Source organism: Delphinapterus leucas, chromosome 14 (assembly GCF_059928025.1).
Source record: "Delphinapterus leucas isolate spDelLeu-1000000601 "Yukka" chromosome 14, BTC_Dleu_Yukka2, whole genome shotgun sequence".
In the NCBI taxonomy this organism is placed as follows: Eukaryota; Metazoa; Chordata; class Mammalia; order Artiodactyla; family Monodontidae; genus Delphinapterus; species Delphinapterus leucas.
Window position 1 is genome coordinate 62,298,025 of NC_143142.1, and position 21,928 is coordinate 62,319,952.

Consider the following 21,928-nt stretch of genomic DNA (forward strand, 5'->3'; position numbering starts at 1 on the left):
TTAAGCACTGCCCCCATCTTGTCACAAATCTCTGTCTGAAATGACTCTCATGCAACATAAAAGTGCTTAGGAGCAGGTATAGTCCTTCATATATGATTTATAGCTTCTCTTTACTGTGTTATATATTGAAAATATTTCATGAGGGTCACTTGCAAAATAATTTTTTAAACTGAACTCCCTTTTTTTGTAATTGTAGGAGCAACTTTCAGCCAGAGGAATGGATGCTTCTCTGTCTCATCAGTCACTGGTAGCACTTTCAGAGGTACGCTTACTTTAACCCGATTTAACTTTCTTTAAAATGTTAGTGCACAATCTACTTTTCCATTTGTTTCTTTTTATAGAGCTTTATTCACTATTGACCTGATTTATTTTCCTTTACCGCTGTACTTTATGTTCACCAGTATTTATATCTTTATTACTTGTTTATCTATATATCTTCTTCCATTCGTTTGGTTTCCTTTATTTATTACTATATGCTAGAAACTCTTTGCTGGAGTCATTTATATGTTGTTGATTTATTTATTGAATGAATGTATCGAGGGACTATGTGCTAACCACCTAGGTCCTCCTCTTTATTCTCTTTCAGTAAAACACAGGTCCCATACTCCTGTAGAATGCAATTCTGGGGTTTTAGATTGTGTAAGGGTTTTATCTTTCATGGGAAGAGGGAGAAATGAAAGGTTTTGTTCTACTTTTTTTTCTTAAGATTTTTTTGTAGTTTGATTTTTGGAATTTAAAATTGGCAATTCATAAGTATGTATTTGAGACTCTTAATTATTCCCTGATGTTCTGATTCCTCTTAATTACATTGTTTTGTATTCCTAGGCAGCATACTTAAATCTTATTCTTAATAAATGGGAGTATAACTTTCCTATTATAGCATCTTCTAAGGATTGTTTCCATTTGTTATCCATTTATCTTTGAAGCTCTTTATTTGATAACGTTATTTAAACTATCCTAATGTTAATGCTTTGTCATGTTTTATTTCAGAAATAGACAGTGGTTAGTTGCATTGTGAATATCTCTATTACTCTGTGTTTTTTTCACCCCCAGAAATTGGCAGAACTAAAACGACAGACTATACCTTTGAAGAAAAAATTGGAGTCCTATTTAGATTTAATGCCGGTAATTATTTTTATGAAACAAACAAAAAAAAATGTTCCTCTTTTCCACCTTTCCCCAAGGGCACTAAATGATCATGAAAATACTGGGTCCATGTTTAAGGATTTAAAATCTGTGCTGAGGGACTTCCCTGGTGGTCCAGTGGCTAAGACTCCATGCTCCCAATGCAGGGGGCCCGGGTTCAATCCCTGGTCAGAGAACTAGATCCCACAAGCCTCAGCTAAGAGTTCGCATTCTGCAACTAAAGATCCCACATGCCACAACTAAGACCCGGTGCAGCCAAATAAATATTTTTTAAAAAAGTAAATAAAGTCTGTGCTGAATTTTAGTATTGTATGTACATTGGATATACTTTCTACAACATTTTTTGCCTTTTGAAAAGGATTGTTACATTCTTTTTCCCCTTGCATCCTAGCTGAGGCAACATAACCTTCCTTATTCTATTTTCCTTTAAAAGAATCCATCTCTTGCTCAGGTGAAAATTGAAGAAGCAAAGCGAGAATTAGTAAGTAGTTCCATTTTTTCCTTCCGATTTTTAAAAAATAAATGCTGACATAGCTAAAGCTCCCTTTCTCCTCCTTCTTTCCTTTCTACTCAGAGGTGAGCCACAGTCCCAGACTTGCTGTGTATCATTACCATGCACCTTTTAATACTTTTTTGGCATATACGTATCTTTTTTTTCATAAAAAATACATAGTGGTCTTTTAAAATTTTGTATAGATTTTCCTGTATGGAAAAGGAGGGTTGAGAGACATAGAATATTCTAGGCAGAAGGAATTAACAAAAGCATAAGAGCTGAAAAATGGAGGACTTTTTCAAGCTTCGGCCAGTGAAGCAGTCCAGCTGCTTAGGAGTATGCAGTGGAAGATAGGGCTGAAGGAGGTCAATTGGTTTATGAGATGAAGGACCTTAAATATAAAGAAGGTTGTTCTTGGAGGCTGTAGGGGACCACTGAAAGTTGTTCTGTGTTACCTTGTTTTTTAAGCTAAAGAAAATGTGATGAAGGTTATGCTTTTTGATCAGGCCAGTTGTTTAAGAAGATTTTTCTGGAATCAGTGTATAGGGTGGATTGGAGGAGGGAAAAGGAAAATTGCAGAAACTAGTTGTCCTGTTTAGGCCAGATGAGAAGTAATGAGAACAGTGGCAATGAGATTGGAAAAGAGTGATGTGAGAGACATTGCAGAAGCATGTTGCTTAAGGAGTAAAAGTCAGAAAAATCTATTCAAGTATCACTGCAGTCATTCACCTCTCTAAAGGTCCCCCCCCACCTTTTAATGTTTAATAGCATCAGGAGTCTGAAAACTTTTGGGGTGTGGGAAGTGGGGAGATATAAAAGCAAGGGGAATATCTCAAAGAATATTTAATATTTTGTAATGGTATTTTAAAAAATTTCTGTTTCAATGTTTTTCCTTTTTGCTTCCCGTATTTTAAATAACATTACAAGTTAGAGCACCTTCTTTATGTCCTTATTTATAATATTTATGCTGTTTCTTTCTTCCTTTAGGATACTGTTGAAGCTGAACTTACAAAGAAAGTAAACATGATGGAACTGTGACCAGAGCCAGATAAATTTCATCTTAACAAAGTAAACTGAATAGGACTTTAAAGAATTATTTCCTCATGGCATTCCTTACACCTTAATTTCTGTGTTCTTAGATGAGATAATAATGTCATTATTGATAGAATAGTGGTTTCTGATTGTGTATTAAATTTTTATGCTCAAATACAGTTTTCATATGAAAAAACATTGGTTTTCTATGCTGTTGGTGGTTAAATGTCCTTCAGTAGTTCTCTTAGGTGAACTGTGACTGTTGTCCTGCAGTCGCTCACTAGGTCAGCTAAGTGAAGGGGAAAGGTTCTGCAGCTTCAGTTATGTTTCTCCCACACCCCCGATCAGCTTACCTGCCTACCTCCAAATGTTAATATATGCAGGAATTTGGTTTATGAAAAAGATGACCTTTTAAATCAGTAGTAGAGAGATAGGTAATTCAACACATGGTGCTAGATCTGTACTTCACTCCTTATATCAGGGTAATTTCAAGGGATCAAAGATTTAAATATTTTTTTAAAAAGTTAGTAAAAGAAATCATGGAGGAGTTTTAATGTTTTGATTTTTAAATAATCACAGAGTCAGAAACTTATGACAAATCCAGGAGCCTTAAAAAAACGATTGAAATGTTTGAAAATTTTGAAATACCAAAACTTCCTGTATGGCAAAATCTTTCATAAATAAAATCAAACCATGACAAGTGTAGTGTAGAGAAGAAGAGAGATTTTTCACTATGTAGCTTTTTGGACTTCAAAAAATTTTGTACCATGGAATCAAGAAGCAATTAGTTTTTTAAAGATTATCTAATTGACCTTAAAAATTTCCCTCCTTTCCTTTTCCACAAATATATGGCTAAAGACATTTGTATTTCCTTTTTTGGAGACTGTCCATTTCCTTTAGCCATTTAGGTATGGTGGTTTGATCTTTTTCTTAACAGTTTAAGACAGCTCCTGATGTGTTAGCTATATTTGAATTGTAAATATTTTCCAAGTTTGTCGTTTGTCTTTTAACTTAATTGCAGTGCTTTTGGTAAGGTAACTTGGTAGGTTGACTGTAGAAATAACCACCATAATTCTTCCCATGCCTGTGCACTCACCCTTTGTATTGTGACCTTGCTACTTCTCCCGTTGAGAGGTGGAGTCTATATCTAGCAAATATTAGAAAAACAGAGGATTAAAAACTGGTTGTGTGGGACTTCCCTGGTAGTCCAGTGTTTAAGAACCACCTTCCAAATTAGGGGATGCGGATTTGGACCCTGGTCGGGGAACTAAGATCCCACATGCCATAGGGCAATTAAGCCTGTGCACCACAACTAGAGAGGAACCCACACACCACAACAAAGAGCCTGTGCACCACAACTATGACCCGATGCAGCCAAATAAATAAAATAAAAAACAAAACAAAACTGGTTTTGCATTGGATCTTGCCCTCTTTTACTGCTCTAGAATTCTGAGACTATCATGTGAAGAAGCCTGGACTATTGGAGGATGAGCTGAGACAAGTAATTCCAGCTGAGCCCTGTTCCCACCCCAAGACCAGACAGGCTGCCAACTGCCAAATATGTGAATGAGTCCTTCTTATACTGTCCAGCCCCACTTGAGCCACTAGCAGACTGCAGAGATCAACCACACTGATGCAGGCTAGAAGCCAACAGAGTCAACCCTTAGAATCATGAGAAATAAGAAATGATTGTTGTTTGAAGCTTATTTTAAGTTTGGGGCTGGTTGTTAGCTGCAGTAGCTAGTTGATAAAATAGCTTTTGAAACTTATGTTCAAAGAAAAAGGAGAGCAAAAAATGTACAATATAAGAATCAAAAAAGAGGGACTTCTCTGGTGGTCCAATAGGTAAGGCTCCTTGCCAGTGCAGGGGGTCTGGGTTTGATCCCTGGTTGGCGAACTAGATCCTGCATGCGTGCCGCAACTAAGAGTCTGCTTGCCACAAGTAAGAAGTCTACATGCTGCAACTAAGACCCGGCACAGCTTAAATAAATAAATAAATAAATAATCAAAGACAGAGGCAAGCCAGATTTGGCTCACAGACTGTATTTGTCAACTCCTGCCCTACAACAATAGCTATAAAATGAAAACAAAGAGGTATAGCTAATACATCAATTGTGGAGTTAGCATGGAATCATAAAAAATGCTCAGTCCAAAAGAAGTCAGGAAATGAAAAAAAAGGAAAAGATGAGACAAATAGAAAACAAGATGGTAGATTTACACACAACCATATCAATAATCGCATTAACTGCAAATGATTTAAATACTCCAATTAAGCAGAGATTGTCAGCTTGAATAAAAATATCAAGACAGTTAAATGCTGTCCCCAAGCAACCCACTTTAAAGATACAGGTAGACTGGGCTTCCCTGGTGGCGCAGTGGTTGAGAGTCTGCCTGCCGATGCAGGGGACACGGTTTCGTGCCCCGGTCCGGGAAGATCCCATATGCCGCGGAGCGGCTGGGCCCATGAGTCATGGCAGCTGAGCCTGCGCGTCCAGAGCCTGTGCTCCGCAACGGGAGAGGCCACAACAGTGAGAGGCCCGTGTACCACAAAAAAAAAAAAAAAAAAATACAGGTAGATTAAAAGTAAAATCGTGGAAAATATATACAATGTAAATAGTAACTAAAAGTTTACAGTAATGTCAAAATAGATGTTAGAACAGGAAATAAAGTTGTACATTTCATAGTGATAAAGAAGCCAAAATCATCCAATGGGGAAAGAATAGTCTTATGGTGCTGGGACAATTAGATGTCCAAATGCAAAAAATAAGGTTAGACCCTTAGCTCACAGTGTATATAGAAACTAAAAATGAATCAAAACCTTCAATATGAGCTCAAACTATAAAACTCTTAGAAGAAAAGTTAGAGACAGGTCACGATCTTGGATATGACAAAGGATTCTTAGATATGAAGCCAAAAGCGCAACCAACAAAAGAAAAAAATAGTTAAATTGGACTTTATGAAAATTGAAAACGTTTGTGTTTCAGAGGACACCATTAAGAAAGTGAGTAGGCAATCTACAGAATGTGGGGAAATATTTGCAAATCATATGTCTGATAAGGGACTTGTACCAGAATCTATAAAAACTCACAACTCAATAATAAAAGACAAATAACCCAATTAAAAATGGGTAAGGGATTTGAATAGACATTTCTCCAGTCTAGATATATATGAATGCTTAATTAGCACATGAAGAGATGCTTGACATTAATTATCAGGGAAATAAAAATCAAAAACTCAGTGAGACACCATCTCATACCCACTAAGATGGATAGAATAAAAGAGACATAATGACAAGTGTTGGTGAGGATGTGGACAAATTGGAACCCTCATACACTAATGGTAGGATGGTAATATGGTACAGTCATTTCGGAAAACAGTTTGGAAGGGTCTCAAATTACTAAATATCGAGTTACCTTCTGACCCAGCAACTCAACTCCCAGCTGTATTCCCAAGAGAAGTGAAAACACATGTACATACAAAAATTTATGCATGAATGTTTGCAGCAGCATTATTCATAACAATGCGAATGCCCATCAATGGGCAAACAATGTGGTATAGCCATACAATGGAATATTATTTAGTCATAAAAAGGAATGAAGTACCCAGACATGATACAACATGGATGAAACTTGAAACCATATGCTAAGGGAAAGAAGCCAGTCACAAAAAATCACATATTGTAGGATTCCATTCATATGAAATGTCCTGAAATATATAGAGATAGAAAGCAAATTGATGACTGAAGGATGAGGGATAGGAGGTAATAGCTAAAGGGTACAGAGTTCCTTTTGAAGTAATGGTTGCAAATGTCTGTGAATACATTGAAAACCATTGAATTATATACACTTAATTTTTTTAAAGATAGCTATTATTATTGGCTGCATTTGGTCTTTGTTGCTGTGCGGGGACTTTCTCTAGTTGCAGCAAGCAGGGGCTACTGTTCGTTGCAGTGCACGGGTTTCTTATTGCAGTGGCTTCTCTTGTGGAGCACGGGCTCTAGGCGCGTGGGCTTCAGTAGTTGCAGCACACGGGCTCAGTAGTTGTGGCTCACGGGCTCTAGGGTGCATGGGCTTCAGTAGTTGCGGCACGCAGGCTCTAGGGTACGCAGGCTTCAGTAGTTGTGGCATACAGGCTTAGTTGCTCCGTGGCATGTGGGATCTTCCCAGACCAGGGCTCGAACCCGTGTCCCCTGCATTGGCAGGCGGATTCTTAACCACTGTGCCACCAGGGAAGTTCTATATACACTTTAAGTGGGTGAATTGTAGGGTAAGTGAATTATATCTCAATAAAGCTGCTGAAGAGAAGGTATACAGATTAAAAAGGAAGAAGTAAAACCATTTTTATTCACAAATGGAGTTAGTAAAGTGAGCATCCATGCCAGAAAGGTAGGAAAATAAGAGCAAAATAAACCCAAAGAAACTAGCAGGAAATAATGAAGATATGAGCAAAAATTAATAAAACAAAAGAAATACAATAGAGAGGATCAACAAAGCGAAGAGTTGGTTCTGTAAAAAAAATAAACTAGAAATCTGCCGCGTCATCTACATTTTTTTTTTTTTTTTTTGGCCGCACCACAGAGAATGTGGGATCTTAGTTCCCCGAACAGGGATCAAACCCGCATCCCCTGCATTAGAGTCTTAACCACTGGACCACTAGGGAAGTCACTCGTCTAAATTTTTAAGTGTATAGATATAGCATTGTTGTTTATATCCTCTATTTCCATTATCTGAAGTGAATCCCCTTTGGTTACTTGTTCCAGTAGGATTGGGGGTTTTAAAAAAGAGCTGGTCTAGGAAGCCAGGAAACCTGGATACAGAGGGCAAAGAGAAATAGACTAGGTCATGGAGGAGTCAGGGGCATGGCTCAGGCTGACAGTCCGCCCATTTGTAGATGTGCCAGGAGGGATGTGAGGTGTGGGCAAGCAAGCATCTAAAGCAGCCCCTAATTAAACCTTCTTGCTCTAATTCCATTTCTAGGTCTCTAACCTGCATATTTCTTGGAAATATCAAATATACCCATATGTATGGGTGTGTGTGTGTGAAAGGGACCTCTGTTCTTTTGTCTCTAGTTCTGACTGCATGTTTGTCTATGAGAACCACACCCCTACCCCTACATACTTCTGCATTTATTCCAATGAACAAAGACACTCTTGGATAATCACAGCAAAATGATCAAATTTAGGAAATTTAACATTGATAAAATTGTATTATCTAATATATAGTCCATACTCAAATTCCTCTAATTGTCTCAATGTGCTTCATAACAATTGTTTTTCCAATCCAAGATCATACATTGTATGTAGTTGTGTCTGTCTTAATCCAGTTTTTCATATCTGATTCTGACCATTTTGCCTTTACTGTTTCATTAGACCCGCATTTCTAGGTCTATGAAACTCCCCCCACTCCAATTCAGCTGTCTGAGCGAGTCCAGTCAGGGTGGCACATACCTAGAGACTATTGCATATATAGGTCCAAGCCCTGCAGAGTCACTATCCTTTGCCCAAAGTTCTGCCCTGTGGGCGAGGGAGGGGGAGGTGCTGTACTGTCAATAGATTTGCCTTTATCTATACTAAATTAAAAACTCATTGGGCTTCCCTGGTGGCGCAGTGGTTGAGAGTCCACCTGCCGATGGAGGGGACACGGGTTCGTGCCCCGGTCCGGGAAGATCCCACATGCAGAGGAGCGACTGGGCCCGTGAGCCATGGCCCGCAGAGCCTGCACGTCCGGAGCCTGTGCTCCGCAACGGGAGAGGCCACAACAGTGAGAGACGCGCGTACAGCAAAGAAAAAGAAAAAAAAAAAGAACTCATGACCTTGGCAGGGGCTTGAGTTACCAGCAGAATGGGATTAGCTATTACAGCTTCTGCTCCTTGGGAAGCATGTGGAACTGAATATTGAGTAAGAAGTGCAGCTTGAATGAAAAGATGCTCCTCATCAAATGTGTCTGAAGCTATTTTAAGAGAAGACTGAGGATTGTGTGTGGATGTCCTTGGAGCCTGTTTGGTTGCCAGGGGAACTTTTACTTGTGAGTTATCACAGGAGCACGTGACAGCTGGCTCACCATAGTCTGGCTCTGACCCTGTTCCAGGACAGCTGATGCCCGGGCTTTGATGACACACCACTCAAAAAGGCTGCTCTGCCAGCTTTATTTAGTACTATGATGCATGGATGTCCTCTTATTAGCACAGCTTCCTCTCACACTGTGCAGGTTTATGTTTTCAGGTTTATCTTACAGTGCTCAGATCTCATATTTACAGTTTTCTTTCAGTTCTGCAGCAACAGTTGTGGGCTGACAGCCTGCCTCCACTGCGTTGGGAGGGAGAATTGCTGTATTTTCCACAGCATGTTCAGACACTGAGCATAAAACCTGGCTCTTATACTACCTAGCAATGTGACCTTAAAGACATCATGTAAACTTAGGTATCGAATGGATATAATAGTCGCCCTACCTGCCCTGTTATTTGTTCTTTCACTTATTTATTAACAAATTTTATTAAATACTATGTGTTGGGTACTGAGGCCACAAAGATAAATAAGAATTTCCCCTCAATCTCAGAGAGACAGCTTATACATTTACAGAATATCAGACTGGAAGTGATTGTTCAGTCCAAATTTTAGTCTTACAGACAAGGATATTGAGGCCCAAAGAAATAAAATGACTGCCCAGTTGTCACACCCAGTCACTGACCAAGTTGGGATGGGAACCCAGATTGCTTATTTCCCAACCCAAAGATCTTTCTTCTGTATCACCTACTTTTGGCTAAACTGTAATAAGTCTCAATATCCTTGCTTAGCTTTTTTAAAAAAATTAATTTATTCATTGCTGCACGCAGATTTTCTTTAGTTGCATCAAGCAGGGGCTATTCTTCATTGGGTACACGGGTTTCAGTAGTTGTGGCACGCAGGCTCAGTAGTTGTGGTGCACGGGCTTAGTTGCTCCACAGCATGTGGGATCTTCCCGGACCAGGGCTCGAACCCATGTTGCATTGGCATTGGCAATGGCAGGCAGATTCTTAACCACTGCGCCACCAGCGAAGCCCTCCCTGCTTAGCTTTTAACTACTTTAGAAATGTAGACTGGGGATGCCCAAGCTCCTCAAATGTTAGAAAAAAAAATTTCCTTAAGAAAATAACAAAAAACTCCAAACTACTTGTAACCACAAAAGTAATATCTGTTTATTACAAATAATTCCAACAATTCAAAAGTATATAAAATTTGAAGTCTAAGCTCCTTCCTACTCCTAGCCCCAATTCTACTTCCCAAGAGTAACTGACCACTTATTCTCTACTATCATTAGAGTGAATCATTCTAGACTTATCTATGCAAATCCAACATGTACACATATATATTTTTTAAATATTTATTTATTTATTTGGCTGCGTCGGGTCTTAGTTGGGGCATGTGGGATATTTATTTGTGGCATGCAAACTCTTAGTTGCAGCATGTAGGATCTAATTCCCTGGCCAGGGATTGAACCCGGGCCCCCAGCATTGGGAGCACAGAGTCTTAGCCACTGGACCACGAGGGAAGTCCCCACATATTTTTATATTCTTTGTAACACTGTAGTATTTCAACGTACAGATATATTATACTTTATGACTTTCAGATAGCTCCAATTCAAAATACTTTATAAACATCAAAAATTATCAGATATTCCCTCCCCCTTTAGGGTTGTAAAATTAGTAACCAATGATTGAGAAAGTATACAATAACAAAAAGCTAATATTATTCAGAAATTAAGACTTTATATCAATTTGAACTTATTCATCAAACAGCAGCCCTAGATATTTGAAAAATAGTTGTCATATATGTGTGTGAGATATGGTATATATTCAGCCTGAAGGTTTTTCTGTGTGTATGTATAGATTCTGGGCCCTTTTGATAACTTTGTTGCCCCTGTCCCATCCCCTGTTCCTTTGTTAGGGGCCACTGCTCTAATGCTGCCAAGGATCATTAGCACAAGTTTATACTGTAGTACCAAATGCTCTCTATTGGCCAGCAGGTCCCTCTGAGTCATTGTGTCGGTTTTGAATTGCATTTAGCTGCATATAACAAAAAATGCAAAGAAATGCTTGTCTCTTTCTTGTAAAATGCCAGAAGCAGGCAGTTCAAGGTAGAGATGGGGACTTCTCTAGTCATCAGGGAAATCGGCTCCTTCTTTGTGGTTCACATGGTTTTAGCACTGGTTTCTATCCTCAAGGTCACCTCACAGTCATATGATGGCTGCTGTAGCACCAACTTTCATGTCTACATCACTTTGGACAATCCTACCTGCAAAGGGTAGGGGGCTGAAAAATGTAGTATTTTTATGGGCACATTGTTGCACAGAATAAATTTGGGTTTCTATTAGTTAAGAAAGAGTGAGAATGAGGATTAACAAGTAGGGACTTCTAGTTCCCCACCCTAATTACAGACAAAATTCTTTTACCTACCAGTCCTGGGTTGAATTTTCTTTTAGCTTCCATTCTCTTCTTTGTGGAAATAAGATTTCCTTTCTTTTTATTCAGCTTTGTCACTTCTCTTTCTGCCATTTTTTGTTCTAACAAAGCTCAATTATTCTTTCTCTTCCAATTTGAGACATTGAGCTCCCTTCTGTTTGTATGTATGTATGTATGTATGTATGTATTTATGGCTGCATTGGGTCTTCGTTGCGGTGCGTGGGTTTCTCATTGCTGTGGCTTCTCTTGTTGTGGAGCACGGGCTCTAGGCATGTGGGCTTCAGTATTTGTGGGCTCAGTAGTTGTGGCACGCAGGCTCAGTATTTGTGGCTCGCAGGCTCTAGAGTACAGGCTCAGTAGTTGTGGTGCACGGGCTTAGTTGCTCTACAGCATGTGGGATCTTCCCGGACCAGGCCTCAAACCCATGTCCCTTGTATTGGCGGGTGGATTCTTAACCACTGTGCCACCAGGGAAGCCCCTGTTTGTATTTTTAAAGTAAATCTTTTAGAGATAAATGTGAAATGGATGAGTAAGCAAGTCACAGAACTGTGGATGATTAGTAATGATGAAATTATTAGAGGGGAGATTATAAGAAAAAAAGCACGTAAGTTTGGAATTTTGTAAATGTGAAAACATCATTAATGAAAGGTATAGACCATAGATAATAGTAGATACAAACTCATGTAAATTTAATTCAAAGTTTTTGGTGCGATATAATCTAGAATACTGGGTGAACAATAAATTTGGGCATTACATGTGACCTAAAAATAAATAAGTATGTAAGTAAAGTAACTCTTTTAAAGAATAATTTCTCTCTTCAACTCTAGGTTTACAAATATGTATTATTCTTAAGCAACTAGTTTTTAGAGTTAATTAATTTATTTATTTTTCGCTGAGTTGGGTCTTTGTTGCTGCGCGCAGGCTTTCTCTAGTTTCAGCGAGTGGGGGCTACTCTTCGTTGTAGTGCGCGGGCTTCTCATTGAGGTGGCTTCTCTTGTTGTGGAGTACGGGCTCTAGGCGTGCAGGCTTCAGTAGTTGAGGCTCACGGGCTCTAGATCGCAGGCTCAGTAGTTGTGACGCACGGGCTTAGTTGATCCGCGGCATGCGGGATCTTCCCGGACCAGGGCTCGAACCCGTGTTCCCTGCATTGGCAGGCAGATTCTTAACCTCTGCGCCACCAGGGAAACCCTAAGTAACTTTTTTCGAAGCAGAGTACATATAGCAAAATCATAAGGGTATATAGCTTGATGAATTTTCACAAGGTGAACACACTCATGTGCACATCACCCAGATTAGGTTGTGTATAGAATATCACCAAGGGGCCACTTCCATATGCCCCGTTCCAGTCATTACTCTCACAAAGGTAATGAAAATCCCAACTTCTGTCAGGCAGATTAATTCACTCTGTCTTAGAACTTTAAGTGAAATCATACCGCATGTACTCTTGTGTCTAGCTGTTTTCACACATTATATATTTGACCTTTGTCTACAATGTCGCATATTGCAGAAGTTTGCCTATTTTGATTGCTTTAGAGCAGTGATTCTCAATCGGGGGGGTGGTAATAATCCCCCCAGGAGACATTTGGCAATAGTTGTAGACATTTTTGGTTGTCACAACTAGGAGAGTGCTACTGTCATCTAGTGGGCAAAGGCCAGGGGTGCTGTTAAATATACTACAGTCTTCACAACAAAGAATTATCTGGTCCAAAAGAATTATCCGTGCCCTACTTTAGAATACTTCATTGTTTTATTGATCCATTCTACTGTGGATGGACGTTTGTGTTGCTTCCATTTGGGGTTATTATGAATAAAGTTGCTATGTATGTTCTCATACATGTCTTTTGGTGCACATATGTTTGCATGTATGTGAAGAATACACCTTGAACATGTGAAGAATATGTTCAAATTTAGAAAATACCGCGAAAACAATCCCAAAATGAGTGTATTAATTTGCATTCTCACCAGCTGTGTGTGAGTTCCAGTTGTTCCACATCTTCATAAATCCTTGGTATTATCATTAAAAAAATTTAAACCATTTTTTGGGTGGTATTATCCCCCTTGTAGTGTTAATTTGCAATTTCTTGGTGACTAATGAGGGTGGAACGTTTTCACGTGCTTGTTGGCTATTTGGGTACTTTATTTTGTGAATTGCCTGTTTAGTCTTTTGCCCATTTTTCTGTTAGGCTGTTTGCCTTTTTCTTATTGGTATGTAAGAGTTATTTATATCTTCTGGATATGAGTTTTTTAATCAGCTATAAGTATTGCAAATATCTCCTCTCATTCTGGGACTTGTCGCTTTACTCGTTTAATAGCAGCTTTTGATGAACAGAATTAATGTTAATATCCAATTTATCAATCTTTCTCTTTTCATTAGTGCTTTTCACCTTCATTTTAAAACCTGTTTTCACTGGGTTTATAGTTATAGGTTGGCAGTTATTTTCTTTTAACACTTTATTTTTTGTTTGTTTTTTTAAAAATATTTATTTATTTTTGGCTGCATCGAGGGATCTTTCGTTGCGGCGCATGGGCTCTTTGTTGTGGCACACGGGTTTCTCTCTAGCTGTAGCACACAGGCTCCAGGGCGCGTGGGCTCTGTAGTTAGCTCACTAAGCCGCTTCGTTGCCCCGAGGCATGTGGGATCTTAGTTCCCCAACCAGAGATCGAACCCTCATCCCCTGCATTGGAAGGCAGATTCTTAACCACTGGACCACCAGGGAAGTCCCTTAACTCTTTAAATATATAATTCAAGTATTTCCTTACTTCCATCATGTATTAGTTTTCTATTGCTGTGTAACAATATTACAGCTAACTTAGCATCTTAAAACAAAAAACATTTATTATCTCATAGTTTCTGGGGGTCAGGCATCTGGACACAGCTTATTTGGGTCCTCGACAGCGCTACAATTAAGATGTTGGTCAGGACTGGTTCTCTTCTGGGGCTTGACTAGGAAAAGGATCCACTTCTCTGCTCATTTAGTCTGTTAGCCGAATTCAGCTCTTGAGGTTGTAGGCATACAGGCAGCAGTTTCTTGCTAGCTACTAGCTGAGGCCACCCGAAGTCCCTTGCCAAATGAGATTCCCCAACATGGCCACTTACTTCTCAAAGCCAGCAAGGGTGATAAGACCTCAGTAAGAGGGGCACCATGATCTAATGTAATATAATCATGCAACCTCATAGTTAACATAATGTCCTCACACACGTAATCATGTACATCTTGTCACCTTTGCCTTATTCTGTTGGTTAGAAGCAAGTCACAGGCCCTGCCCATGCTCAAGGGTGGATGAGACAAGGATGTGAACACCAGGAGGCAAGGATCATGGGGGACCCCCTGAGTCTATACACACATTTCTGCTAAGAAGTCACCTGTGTTAACATGGTTCATTTGAAAGTAATGTGTGTATTTTTTCTGTGACTGCTTTTGGTTCTCAGCAATCCTATGATGTTCTAAGTGTGTTTTTCTTTGAACTTCTCTTAATTAAGGATCATAGAACTTCTTGTACTAGTGGCTTAATATTTTTCATCTATTTGGGAAAATTCAGCCATTGTGTCTTCAAGTACTGCTTCTGCTTCATTTTCTCTCCCCTTTCTGGTACTCCCAATTACCTAGATGTTAGACTGTCTCACTGTAGCTCATATATCTTACATGCTTTTCTGTATTTTCCATTCTTTTTTTTCTTTCAATTTTTTTCCATCTTTTTTCTCTCCTTCAGTATGGATATTTTTACTAACCGATCTTACATATTACTAGTCTTGTTCTTAATCTGCTGTTAGACACATCTATTTCATTAAGTTCAGTTATTGTATTTTTCAGTTTATAATTTCCATTTTGTTCTTTTTAAAAAACATGTAACTTCCAGTTCTCTGGTGAAGCTCTCCATCTTGTCTTTTCTTGAACACATCAGTCACATTTACCACCTCAGTTCAAATCCTTTTATAGGAAGCAAACATCATCTCACAATCCTGATATCAATTGGGCTGTGAGGTAATACATCCATCAGTACATATATTTATAACTTACAGACCTCAGCAACACTTTGAACATATAAAGTGCAAACACTGTAATTCATCTTTCATCTTCCATTTTATTATTCACATAGGACGCCAGTGATAACACACCCATTCACTTCAACACTGGCTAGATGAAAACCTAGTGGGAAAACCTCTAAGCCCTTGGTTCATCTAATAAAATCATTGCCCAGGGAAGAAATTCTGGAGGGGAGGTACCCAGGCTTGCTCTCTGAGCAACAGTGTCTATTTGGAATAAAATGGATTTCTTAGGAAAATTTATGAATGAGAGTATGACAGCGGCCTCTGGATGTCCCCAACGACCCCTGCCTTCTGGGATCCTCTGTGTTGTCTACACCCCTCCCTTTGAGTGTGGGCTGAGCTTAGTGACTTCATTCTAACAAATAGGACCCATGAGGCACAGTTATGCTAAAACTTTCTTTGTTGTTTAGCTGATATTCAAAGTTAACGGGGTGTCTTGTATTTTGTTTTATTTGCTAAACTGGCAACCAGTGTGTATTCTCCACTGATAATGTCTCTAAATTAAAATTCCAATTGTGAGTAGCCAATGGAAGTAGCCAATTCCAATTGTGAGTAGCCAACTTTGGTCATTTATGCAAGTAAAAGTAGAAAGAAATTAGGTTTTGGACTTCCCTGGTTGTCCAGTGGTTAAGACTCCAGCCTTCCACTGCAGGGGGCATGGGTTCAGTGCCTGGCTGGGGAAGTTCTGCATGCCGTGTGGTGAGGCCAAAAAAAAAAAAAAAAGAAAGAAATCAAGTTTTGAACCTAGTCCCTTATTGAATTCTCTCATTGTTCTAATACTTTTTCAGTTGAATCTCTTGGCTTTTCCAGATATGTAATTATTTCACATGCAAATAATGATAAATTTACTTCCTCCTTATCAATTTTGGTTCTTCTAATTTTTTTCTCAGGCAGTACTATCATACCAACGTGCTAACGGTAGTAACAGCAAAAGTTTTAGTAATTGTTAATGTGTAATGAACTCTCCCAAATGGCATAAAACAATCATGGATTCTGTGGGTGAGAAATCTGGGCGAGGCACCGTGAGCATTTTTCATCTTTGCTCCTTACTATGTGGAGCCTCAAGTTGGGCAGATTTAAAGGCTGGGGATGGTTAAAGAGCTGAGGGGCAGAATCACCAGAGGTGTCTTCAGTCACTGGCCTGGCAGTTTTTGCTGGCTTTGGGCTGGGTCTCAAGCTGTCAGCCTCTGGCTAAAACACTTACACATGACCTCTCTGTGTGGTCTCTTCATGATGGCTGGTTTGGGCTTCTTTCTAATATGATAGCTGGCTTTTAAGAGAACATTTTGGGCTTCCCTGGTGGTGCAGTGGTTGGGAATCCGCCTGCCAATGCAGGGGACACGGGTTCGATCCCTGGTCTGGGAAGATCCCACATGCTGTGGAGCAACTAAGCCTGAGCTCTAGAGCCTGCGAGCCACAACCACTGAAGCCCGCGTGCCTACAGCCTGTGCTCCACAGCAAGAGAAGCCACCGCAATGAGAAGCCCGCGCACCGTAACGAAGAGTAGCCCCCGCTACCACAGCTAGAGAAAGCCCATGTGCAGCAATGAAGACCCAACGCAGCCAAAAAAAAAAAAGAGTGAACATTTTAACAGAGCAAGCAGAAGTGTAATAGCATTCTTATGATCAACTTTGAATGTCACAAAGCCTCACTTCCATCATTACTGTATCAAAGTCCACCCACAGAGTCAAGAGAAAGGGACATAGACTCCCTAGCCAGTGGGTGGATTGTCAGGATTACATTCTAAGAGGAGCATGTGGGATGGAAGATATCACTGTGGTTGTCTTTGGAAAATACAACCTGCTAAAAGGAACAGCTTTGCTGTGTTGCTGAGTTGAGTGGAGATTCTTCTACTAAAGGGGCTTTACCTTTAAGCCTGGGTTCAGATTTATTTATTAACATGTCAAGGAAGTCCCTCTATTCTGAAATTATTGAGTTTTTAAAAAATAAATAATAGATGGTGAATTTTTTCAAATGCTTTTTCAGCATCTATGAAGAGGCAGTGAAATAAGGTAAAAATGAGTGAGGTTGTGGTTGCTCCGTTTGAGGCAGGTCTGCAGTTCATCCATTCATTCAGTATGTTTCTGAGCACTTACTGTGTGCCAGACACTTTGCTAGACACTAGGATGAAACACTGAACTCAAACAGAAGTGGTTCCCAGCCCTCATGAAGTTTATAGCCGAAACGATCCAGATCCAATTAACTGCCTGATCTGGTTTTTGTGCCAGCAAGCACAGAAAAAGTTGTCCCCTTCTGCTCTCCTACCCTAATCCCAAACAAACTCAGTAACCGGATCAGCAATTCTCTCCTTCCTGTGACAGGAATCCCTTGTCTGGATTGTGTTTGAAGGACATTGGGTATTTACATATATAATTTTGGCCACCAGGGGGCAGTCATATTTTAAAAATACGTTCAAAGGCGAAGAAAACGGACAAACCCATTCCTTGAAAGGCTAGCCCTGGGGTTCTGGGGCCAGAGTCAAAAATCACATGGTGGGATTTACTCCAACGGGGACACAGCACAGCACTATCCCACTTCAGGCCTGCAGATTGCACCAATTCGTCATGAGGCCCTGGCGCCTTGAGTGGAGGATGATGTAATGAAACCTGACCCAGGTTGTAATGAAGTAGATCAGAGGGTCTCCCAAACCAAACACGTCAGAGGAAGTTAACTGCACAGGAACTCCTGGAGGGAGAGGCCTAGAGCACCTCCCACCCCCATCACCTTTCAAGTCCTCCCTGAAGAGTGAGCATTTACTAAGCACTATCTATTCATCTGCCCGGTCTGTATCGGGCAGGAGAAAAGCAGACGTTCTGGCTACAAAGCAAGGCCTCGCTTGCACAACATTATGAGAGAGCAGTAAGGACAGCCGGAGCCAAACAGAGTCCAGTCAGGAGTCCCCCACCACGCCCCCCGGAGAAGCACACAGAGCACCCAGGCCCCCAGCTTCTCCAGGGGCAGCATGAGCCCTTACCCTTGGGGTCCTGCCAGCATAGCTGTGCTTCCAGGAGCTCCAACTCTTCTCTGTTCTCTCTGTAGCCTAGGGTGAGGCATCTATTTCCAGTGTATTGATTTGTCTTATTTTGGTTTTTGCTTGTGTCCAAAGTGGTTTATCAAAGCCCCACATCCCCTCCCCATCTGGGGCTGGAGCAGCTTTGGGAACAGAGAAGCAGGAGAGACTCTCAGGCTGCTTCCCCACCCAACCTCCCCCTGTTAGCAAGGCTGTTGCCCCAGAATCATAGCCCTGCCCCTCCCTCAAATAGAAACCAATTGCTCTTATCTAAGTTTTAGGAAAAAGCTTTGAAGAGAAAAAAACAGTTCGAACAAACTAGGCCCAAAATGGCGGAATAACTATAGCTCTTCGTAATGCATTAGCAACTAAATGACACACCCACAGGCGCCGTGACAATTGACAATTGCCATGACGACTACTGGAAAAGCCCATACCAGGGCTGAAAAGGAGAGTTGTATCAGTACCAGGTCCAAATCACACCCTTATTCTCAGATAATTCATTAATACTCCTCCCACTCTTTCCAAATCCCTCCCTTTTACTTGATCCTGCTATACTGTATATTTGGTGTCTCTGCCCTAACTGGGTTGAGAAGTTGATTTCTGAACTAGGTTCCTGCCTCTCCATTCTTTGGTCATTGAATAAAGCTTGTGCTATTCCAGTCTTAGCGTCAGTTTTGTTATCGGCTGCACAAATTCGATTGGAAAAAGAACCTCCCTGGTTGAGACAAGGGGTCTCAGCCTGGGCTGGGACCCCAGAGCAGGTCCAGTCAACCAATTTGGTAACACCCCCAAGTCAATGAGTGCAGAGCCCACTTGAATGAGAAGAAGGAAAAAGGAGGAAAATAGTTAATATCTTAAAAATATTCTCCATCCACAGGGTTGTGAGAATGCACAAATCTTAGCCCAAATCTGGTGTGAGCAGGAACTCAATGAGTATTAGTTATTAGATGTCTACAATCCCTTACTGGAATTTCCGAAGCCCCAAAGCTCTAAAAACCTAAAAGTCTTTCATAATTCATTTGGCAAAACCCAATCTGACCTGTACTTATTTTGTGGCAAAACTGCATCTGAACCACCATGCAGCTAATTTTGGTCTACATGTACCACTTGGTGTGAGTAATCATGTTTCACTGCAGAAATCTACAGTGTTTGATTGGAGTCCTGTCCCAGACTGCACCGCGGGTGTTGTGAGTCTAAGGTGTGGCTGATTGTCTTTTTAAAATCTGGAACAATCTGAATCCTGAAACATAACTGGTCCCTGAAACCTGTTTCTGTATGAAACCTAGGTTCTATATCTTATTTCTGCTTTTATCTAGCTATGTGACATGTCATGTGGTGAACCTAAGCTCCACATCTCCTGCATTTATTCCTGCCCTGTAAGATCCATGCCCTTTGAGTGTGGGCTGGACCTGTGACTTGCTTCTAACTAATAGAATATGACAAAGGTGAAGAGATTTTGAGGATGTAATTAAGATCCCAAATCAGTTGGTTTTTATTTAATCAAAGAGGAAATGATCCTAAGTGGGCCTGACTTAATCAGGTAAAAGCTTTAAAAGAGGGACTGGGCCCTCCCTGGGGCCAAGACTCTCTCACTTGTTGGCTTTGAAGAACTTTCCATGCTGTGAAAGGGCCTATGGAGAGGCCATTGGCGAAGAACTGTGGGCAGATTTTAGTCGCTGAGAGCACTTGGCTGACTACCAGCAAGAAAAAGAAGACCTCAGTTCTGCAGCAGCAGGCAGAGGAAGTCTGTCAATAGCCTGAGGGAGCTTGGAAACATCTTTCCCCGCGTGAGACTCTGATGAGATGGCAGCCCAGTTGATACCTTGATTGCAACATATCAAAACTCTGAAGCAGAGGACCCAGCTAAGTCAAACTCAGACTCCTGACCTATGGAAACTGAGCTAGTAAATGTGTGTTGTCTTCATCCACTGGATCGTGGTTGTTGGTTATGCAACACAGAAAACTAGCACATCAGAGACAGTCCTTAACCTCCATGAGCCCCAGCTGCTCATCTGCAAACTGGGGAAATGGGTAGACTAAGGTCACATCTAGGAGTCTTTCTGGCTGTAGCTTTTGGAGACTCTCTGAGATGCTGGGTGCTTTGGTTTGGGCAGAAGAGATAATGGTCCTTTAGTGGGTGAGCAGATGTGAGGCAGGGGGCTGTGGGTTCCAAAACAATGCACAGGCAGAGAAAATGCAGACAGCTGAGGACTCCCCCTGAGTCCCTGGCGACCCACCTCCCAGGCTGGACACTGCCCACAGCTGGCACCACTCCTGGCTGCAGAGGCAATCGTCTTTCAAAAGCAGGAAAAACAAACATCGTCTTTTCCCTGCTCTGTAAGGGAAGCTCCAACACACTGGACACTGCCCCATCTCTATCAGTTTAGTAAGGGCAAAAGTCCATTCCCAGCAATCTTCATCTCAAGACACCTAAAGCTCTTGGGCTGGTGGTCTCAGGACGGGGAACTCGCAGGGAGCTGAGTCAGGGAGGGCGTCAGGTTTCCTGTGAGTTCTTGGCAAACCTCTGAAGAGGGTAAGCTTTTACTTCTGTGTTTTCCCACTGAGCCCACTGGCCATGTGTCCCTGCTTTCTACACTCCTGCCTCCTGTCACAGGGGCCCCAGACTACCAATGTGCCCCAGGGGTAGAGCAGCCTTCCCTCCTGCAAAGACTCACTCAGACACAGCTGACACTCTCATTTCACTGGCTGAAGCGATGGTCCCTTATTAAATTCCTTGGGGGATGACCTCATTAAGCCTTGTTATGGGTCACTTCTATTTTAGGGAGAATAAATTTCCTGGAATCTTTCTATGGACATCTAGTTAATTGAAACCTGAAGTAGGGGTTGGGGGAAGGGTGGGCACGAGTGAGGAGGTGGAGGAAGCCTGAAAGGGTGAGGAGTGGGGAGCTGGTTGGAAGGAGGACGCAGGGGGTACATATGAGGGGAAACGATAAGGAGGAAGACACAGGCCGAGGAGAGGGAGGGAACACAAAACAAGCGTCCACTGCAGCCTGATCTGCTGAGATAGCCTCCTAGCTGCCTCGCAGGCCTCCGTGCTCAACCCTGCCCAGACACGTGAGTCCAGACCAGCGTGATACGATAAGGGCCTAGGCCAGGATATGGCAACAGAGATGGAAAAGAAGGAGATATGAGAGAACTTGGAAACAAATTTGATATAGGGCTGGAGGAGAGGAAAGAACCCAAGATGACCTTGAAAGATCCTTGCAGAATGGGGAGAGGTGCCAGAGTACAAGCCCAGTAGAGACCTCAGGTCAATGCCAAGTCCAGGGCTCTATTGTTTGAAGAATCTCTCTTCACCCACTTCTGAAAAAGCGACATTTCCTGTCTCCAGTCTTCTGGCTCTTCAGCCATTCATGCATGCATGCAGCTAACGTGAATTCAGTACTTACCAGATTGGACCCAGGCTGAGGACTGGGCAATGCAAATGTAAACACACTTCTTAGGCCAAGTGACTTGAGTCCATTCAGAGCAGTTAGCGACTCAGAATCTCTTTTACTTCAATTCCCTCTTCAAACAGTTGTGCTGATCCTTAGGATAGGTGCCGCAGAGAAGCGGATATAAAGAGGGAAGAAAGTTTTGTGTTGGGGACCTTAAAGTCAAGTGAACTTATGGCATGTGACAGTGCTGGAAGACAGGTGACCATGAATTAATTGTGTGGCTCTTGGCTGGACTCCAACCAGGCCTGGGTTCTTTCATCTGTAAAAGGAGGGAGTATGGTTAGATGATTTCTGAAAACTCC

The 21,928-nt window shown here is 41.3% G+C and overlaps 1 protein-coding gene across 5 annotated transcripts in view; it reads left to right on the top strand.

The window, feature by feature from the left end:
• Nucleotides 1–21,006, top strand: part of HAUS1 (HAUS augmin like complex subunit 1) — a 34,398-nt gene extending 13,392 nt beyond the window's left edge. For 2 of the 5 annotated variants that reach the window (XM_089895126.1, XM_089895125.1), the window contains 2 exons: nucleotides 197–262; nucleotides 1,054–2,618. In XM_089895126.1, coding sequence (XP_089751252.1) covers nucleotides 197–262; nucleotides 1,054–1,326 — 339 coding nt within the window. In that variant the 3' untranslated portion in view covers nucleotides 1,327–2,618. The other 3 variants (XR_016387632.1, XM_022561806.3, XM_089895128.1) reach the window with 3 other exon arrangements.
• The last annotated feature ends 922 nt before the right edge of the window (nucleotides 21,007–21,928 follow it).